Consider the following 6,606-nt stretch of genomic DNA (forward strand, 5'->3'; position numbering starts at 1 on the left):
AAGCCCGCAGGGTACCCGGCATCTGTGCTGGGTGGGACCCCTGGGGGGTGCTGGCACCCCTGAGGGGGAAAGTGAGACCCCCAGGGGGATTCTGAGACCCCCACGGAGATGCTGAGAGCCCTGAGTGATGCTGCAGGGGTGGGTGAGACAGCGGTGGGTGGGTTTTCAGCTGTCAGGGGTGTCGTCTGCTGATGCTGGGACAGCTGAGCCACCACGGGTCACCTCTGCTGGGCAGGGAAAGCCTTGACTTAATAAGGATTTAACTAAAAAAAAACAAAAACAGAAGAAATTTGCTCATGGGAGAAGTGGTCTGTGTTATTTTAGGGTGTTACTGAGGGTTACAGGCAGAGCCAGGGAGGGCATGTCTCGCCCCGGGACTGCTGGGTGGGAGGAGGAGGACGAGGAGATGCTCACTGTGAGGTGGACCGGCTGCTTCCTCAGGATCTGCCTGTGGATCCAAGCTGGTGGCAACCATGGAAGCACAGGAAGGATGGAGAATAAGGAGTCCAGAGCTGCTGAGGGTGATGCCCACCCTATCTGCCCTGTCTGAGACGGGTCCCCCAGCAAGGGCAGATCTGCACTGGGGAGCCGTGATGGTGACCAGGCTCAGAAGATCAGGGGACGATGCCCCCTGGGAAGGCAAAAAGCTCCGTGGACTTTCCTCTCACCTCGAGGAACATGATGGATTGTCCCTGCTCTGCCGAGAGCCCGGCTGGATGGCAAAAAACATTAAAGCAATCCAAAGGGGCTGGAAAGCCGAGGCAGGAGTTTTGGGGAGATAAGGGAGGGAACATTGCTCATGCAGAGCCGGGGAGATTAGGGCGGTGACAACTTTATTCAATTTCCAGGAGAAACCTCTGGCGGAAGGCGGGAGCGCCGGCACGTGTGCCGGGAGCGGGCTGCCACGCGGGATTAAGGGATGCTTTTCCCTGCCACCTTTCACGTCCCCGACGGCCGGTGCTGCGCTGAAGGTTAACCTGAGTGATGAAGACAGGGCTCAGCAGCTGTATTTCTCTTAGGCTTTGCCTAAACCCTGCTGCTCCTGACGGGATGCTCGGCGTGGGTGGGGCTGGGAGCGGGAGCCAGGAATTCGGGTGAAGCCGTGAGTCCTGCCAGCTACATCTGCCTGTGGGTGTCCCTTTGGGCTGGGTGCTGGGGCACAGCACCTCCTGGGGACAAGTGGGTCTCTCATCCTTCGGGAAAAGAAACACACTGGATTGGCAGTGAGTCTCTTGCAGGATCCCAAGCTATAAAAAACCCGGAGCGACGTTACGGGAGAGCTTTGCTGACATCTCTGATGAGGCCAGGACGCAAACAGGGATACGAGTTAATTATAAGCTCCGTTCAAAACACGTGGGGGGAAAAAGAAAATCACCTCTAATTGCTAAATGGGATAGAGGAATGTCAGCGTAGGAAGCAAGGAGTGCTGCCAGCGTTCCAAAACACCGGGAAGCCGTGAAGAGCGTGTTGGGAGAAGGATCCCCACCCCTTAGAGACCCTCCCCACCCATCTCTGGGTCAAGCACGAGGTGAGAAAGGAGCTGGTGGAGCCCAGGTGGGGTGGTGGCAGGTCTGGCACCTCCCTGCTCCGTCCCACAGATTGAGCCATGGGATTCCTCTTGAATTTTGCATTATTTGTGGTGTTGCCCAGGTTGGGGAGAAGGAGGAGAGGAGCCACGTCCCCACAGACATTTGATTTTTAGTTTTATTGCCCCAAATCATATGTTTCTCCCCTTTTTTCTTCCATTCCTGCCTCAAGACTGGCTCTGCGAAGGGAAGAGCACAACCCTCATTTGGCTTTGGAACTCCTTCCCATGGGGTGCCATCACCAAATTCATGGAGGAAAAAGACTTTTAGGGACAAGATTATTCAAATAATCCCTCTACCACTAACTTCTGGCATCATTTCATGCTCTCTCTTCTCCTGTACCCACCTGGGAAACCAGGAATACAAAGCTCGGGGGGATTTTTGTGGGTTTGGCCCGGGCTGCAATGACAAATCTGCCTTTCCTTGTCTTGGAAATGACCCCATGGGTGGAATCAAGAAGGTGATGGTTGGACAGGGGATTTTGAAGGCGTCAAAGTGGGATTTGCTCAGGTGCTGGTGTTTCCCTTGCTGCAGCCCAGGGTGGGAGGGAGGGGAATGCAGAGCACCTGCCCAGGCACAGGGTGGGAAGGGATGGAGCAGGAGACATCCCGGTTTCCCTGGGGTCCATCCTGAAGGATGGCTGAGACCTGGCAAACTCAACTTTCTCAGCAATCAGAGGGATGTGAAGAGCAGGCGTTTTTATTATTCCCTTTCAATCATTTTTCTACTTGTTTTTTTGCCTGGAGAGAGGAGAGCCATTGGATGACGGGATAAGGAGGTGATTCCTCTGCAGTGGTGGCACGAGCAGATTTCCTTGTCAGGTGAGGCTGTGACATCTCTAAATTGGGCTCAGCTGGGTGGAAAATTAATAGGAAAACCTTAGCTCCATCAGGGAAAGGTGGAGGTCTCTCTCCTCTTCCACTGGGAGCCTTGGGAGGCTTTAGTCCCATCCACTCATCCTCACAGCACAGGGACTGAAGAGCTGGGGGATACTGACCCTGCTCCTGGGGCTTGTGGTCATTGATGAGGTGGGAACTGGAGAAGAAAGGGGAATTTCTGCCATAAACTGCTAAAATTCCCTGGGGGAAAAGTCTGCTGTTCCCCAAAACCTGTTTTGGGGCAAGAAAGCGGAGATTCAGGTTCAGTTAAATTCCCCCTTTTTCTCCCCTGCGCTTTTCCTCACCCGGCTGCCTTGAAAATCAACTCAATCCTGGAAAATCCGTATTAGAAAGGAGGCAGGAAAATCCTGGGAATGAGCATCTGGGTGAGTTTGATGGGGACGGAGCCAGTGGAACCTCAGTGCCACCGTGCCCCACGGTGATCACGTGTCCCCCTGAATTCCAGGAGGTGACGCCCAATCACTCACGTGACTCTCCCAATTCTCCTAAAAATAATAGCAATGAAAAACTATTTTTTTAGGGAATTAAGTCGCTAAGGAATTTGATCGCTTGGGAATGCAGTGAATTCCTGGCGTTGGTAATTTATTTCTGCAAAGGAAAAGTAGGATGGACAGGCTGAGGGGAAATTTGGGATTTGATCCCAGCAGAGATCCCAGCTGGCGGCTGCCTCAGTTTCCCCAGCGTCCTGCTTCACCTCACCCTCTTCTTTGGAATTCCCTCAGCTCTGGTCCTGGATACCAGCTCCCACATCCATTCCCATATAAATACATGAATATATGAAGATATAAATATATATATATTATAAAAAAATATTTCCCGCTATAAAGATAAGGAGGTAAAAAAGCTTCAAAGGGGTCCAGCCCCTGTGCCTCCTCCCCAATCCCGCCTGGGGACGGGGTTTCTGTGAGCGCGGGGGAGCAGCCACCCTGCAGAGGTGCTTCGCGGTGTCACCCCGGCGCGCTGGCACCGCAAGCGTGGGCTGCTGGCACCCATCTAGTGGGGGCGGGACCCCCGTACAGCGGGACAGGACCCTCGGTGTGTCCCTTCCCACTCCTTGGTGGCCCAGGGACGGAAGCCCTCTGGCCGCCCCTCTCTACGGAGTCTGAGCCCGTGTGGGGCTGTGGGGATTTGGGATGGGGCCCTGCGTGTCCCTCCCCCTCCCCGTTAAGGGTCGTGGGTGGGGGTGGCAGCTTGTCCCCTCGGCCACCACAGCCCGGTGGCATCACATGGCCTGGGGAGTGGGACGGGGTGCAGAGCCAGGTGGGACCCTCAAACCTATACAGTCCCCCCTTCCTCCCATAACCCCTCCACCCCTCTCCAGGTCTGTCCCTGTGCGTGTCCCTCCCTCTGTCCCCCCAGATCTTATCCCTCCCCATTTGGGGAGAAGCAGAGGGAAGTGACCCACGGCCAGCCCCCCATGTCCCTGTCCCCACTCAGGACAGGCAGCTGTGGGGATTTGGGATGGGACCCTGCATGTCCCTCCCCCTCCCCGTTAAGGGTCGTGGGTGGGGTTGGCAGCTCGTCCCCCCCGGGCATTACATCCCGGTGGCACCACATGGCCTGGGGGAAGGGATATGGAGCCACGCAGGACCCCCACCCTTGCACCAAACCTAGGGACCCCCTCCAACCCTGTCCCTGGGTTGATCCATCCCCGATCCATCCCCCCAGATCCTGCCCCTCCCCACCCGGGGGGATGCAGAGGGAAGTGACCCACTTATAGCCCCCCGTGTGCCCCCCGTGGGGCCTTGGGGTGTGGGAGGAGGAGGTTAGTCCAGGATTTCCTTCCTGGCCAGCGCTGCGCTGCCTATTACATCAACTCTGGTATTTCCAGTCCCCGCGGGGAGAAGGGAGGAGCCAGGAAAAGCAAGGAAATATTGGGGAATGCAGGGAACTGGGGAATCCCACGGGTGGGATTCAGGCCCCTCAATGACACTTGGAGCCGGGATCCCCCGTGGTCCGGCTGGGCTTGGCCCCTTGGAGCCTCAGCCTGGCTCCACCCCTGGCTTTGGAGCTGGGAACGAGAGCGGCAGGAGGGAGGGAAAACGGGAAAAGGAAAAATCTACATGTGGAAAACACACGTCCCAGTGGGCGGGACTTAAAGCAACAGGGAAATGCCAGGTGGCACAAGGGCAGCTGCAGGGACGGGAGGGTGGCAGGGATTGGGGTGCCCACCCCAGCTTTTGGGGTGCTGCCTCAATTTCCTCAGGGAAATGCCAGGATGCTGGGATGCTGTTTCCTAGCCTCCTTCCTGCCCCAAAATATCCTGCCTACGGATGCCAGGCTGGGATTGTGGGGCTGTAAAAAGGCAGGAGGGGGTTCAGGGGACCCAAGAGAGGACAAGGAGTCCAGATCCTTCATTCCATGAGGTGAAGGAGAGAGCTGTAGTGATGATTCCAGTGGGGTGATGGATTCGGGATCGACAGGAGCTGGATCCAGCTGGCAGCAGGTTTGGGGACCCCCTGGAATCACTCCTCATGTCCCCCCTTTTTATTTAATATTTCCAGCAGAGTTACCAGCTGGTCTCCGGTTTTATTCCGGATGTTTTATACAGGACCCATCCTCATCTGGGATACACTACCATGGGAAAAATAATCCCAGATTGACCCAAAGAGTAAAATTCTGGGAGAAAACTCCATTTTTTGAGCACAGTTTCCCTTTGAAACCTACTGAAAGCTTTTGTGAGGGAGTGAAGGTGCTTTTCCAGGCCCTCACCTGGCATCAGTCCTCTGTGTGGGATAGGCACTGGTGGATTTGGGTCCCTTTGGGAGAAAATGGGATCCTTAAAGGGTTAAAAAAGGGGTAAAAAAGTGAATTTTCAGGTTTTTATCCCAACTGGCTTTTATCCCATTTTGCCTGCAGCCAGCACCCTGCAGCTTTTCCTTCCAGCTCCTGGAGGGCAGATCTGTGTCAGAAGTGGGTCTTAGGACAAAATCCATAAAATCTTCCCCAATTTAAAAAGTGTGAATCATTCCAAGGTAAAAAAAGAAAAAAAAAGTGTAAAAAATTGAAATTTCAGGCTTTTATTCTGAGTGGATTCATTTTGCTTGGAGCCAGCACCCTGCAGCAGCCCTTCTTCCCAGGTCCTGGAGGGCAGAATCCGTGCTAGAGGTGGGGCCTAGGACCATGATCCATAAAATCTTCCCCAATTTAAAGGAGTGAATCATTCCAGGGTTAAAAACAAAGTGCAAAGGCCTGAAATTTCAGGTAAAAATCTGAAATCACAAGTTTTTATTCCGAGTGGATGCATTTCCTCTCAGCTCCTGGAGGGCAGGATCCATGCTGGAAGTGGTTCTTAGGCCCAAAATCCATTAAATTGCCCCCAGTTTTGAAGGCATGAATCATTCCAGGGTTAAAAAAAAGTGTAAACCACAAAATTTCAGGGTTTTGCCTGGAGTGGATACATTTCCTCCTGGCCCCAGGAGGGCAAGATCCATGCTGGAAGTGGTTCCTATGGCTAAAATCCTTAAAATCGTCCCCAGTTTTGAAGGCACAAATCACTCCAGGGTTAAAAACAAGTGTAAAAAACTGAAATTTCAAGTTTTTACCCCAAGTGGAATAATTTTGCTTGGAGGCAGCAGCCCTTCCTCCTGGCTTCTGGAGGGCAGGATCCATTCTGAAGGTGGTTCCTGGGACCAAAACCCTCAGAATTCAACCCAATTTTGAAGGTGTGGTTTAAAAACCTGTGAAAACCTGAAATTTCAATTTTTAATCTCGAGTGGATGCATTTACACCTGGGTCAGGGAAGGAAGGATCTGTGCTGGACGTGGCTCCTAGGTATAAAATCCATCCCCAGTTTTGAAGGTGTGACTCATTCCAGGGTTGAAAAGAAGTGCAGAAATGTGAAATGTCAGGTTTTTATCCCAAGGGGATTCATTTTGCTTAGAGCCAGCACCCTGCAGCCTTTCCTTACAGCTCCTGGAGGGCAGGATCTATGCTGCAGGTGGTTCCTAGGACCGAAACCCGCATAATTCAACCCAATTTTTGATGGTGTGAATCTTTCCAGGGTTAAAAAAACTGCCAGCCCCAACATTTCACTTCTTTATCCCAAGTGGATGCATTTCCTCCTCGTCCTGGCTCAGGGAGGGAAGGATCCGTGCTGGAGGCGGTTCCTAGTACTAAAA

The 6,606-nt window shown here is 53.4% G+C and overlaps 1 protein-coding gene across 1 annotated transcript in view; it reads left to right on the forward strand.

Moving 5' to 3' along the window:
• The first annotated feature begins 361 nt into the window (after window positions 1–361).
• LOXL1 (lysyl oxidase like 1) overlaps window positions 362–6,606 on the forward strand; it is a 16,198-nt gene continuing 9,953 nt past the window's right edge. Inside the window, exon 1 of the mRNA XM_029958815.1 lies at window positions 362–415. Within this exon, the coding sequence (XP_029814675.1) occupies window positions 362–415 (54 nt within the window). The remainder of the gene's footprint in view (window positions 416–6,606) is intronic.

Source organism: Manacus vitellinus, unplaced genomic scaffold, assembly GCF_001715985.3.
Source record: "Manacus vitellinus isolate BGI_N305 unplaced genomic scaffold, ASM171598v3 scaffold_16_pilon, whole genome shotgun sequence".
NCBI classification, from domain to species: Eukaryota; Metazoa; Chordata; class Aves; order Passeriformes; family Pipridae; genus Manacus; species Manacus vitellinus.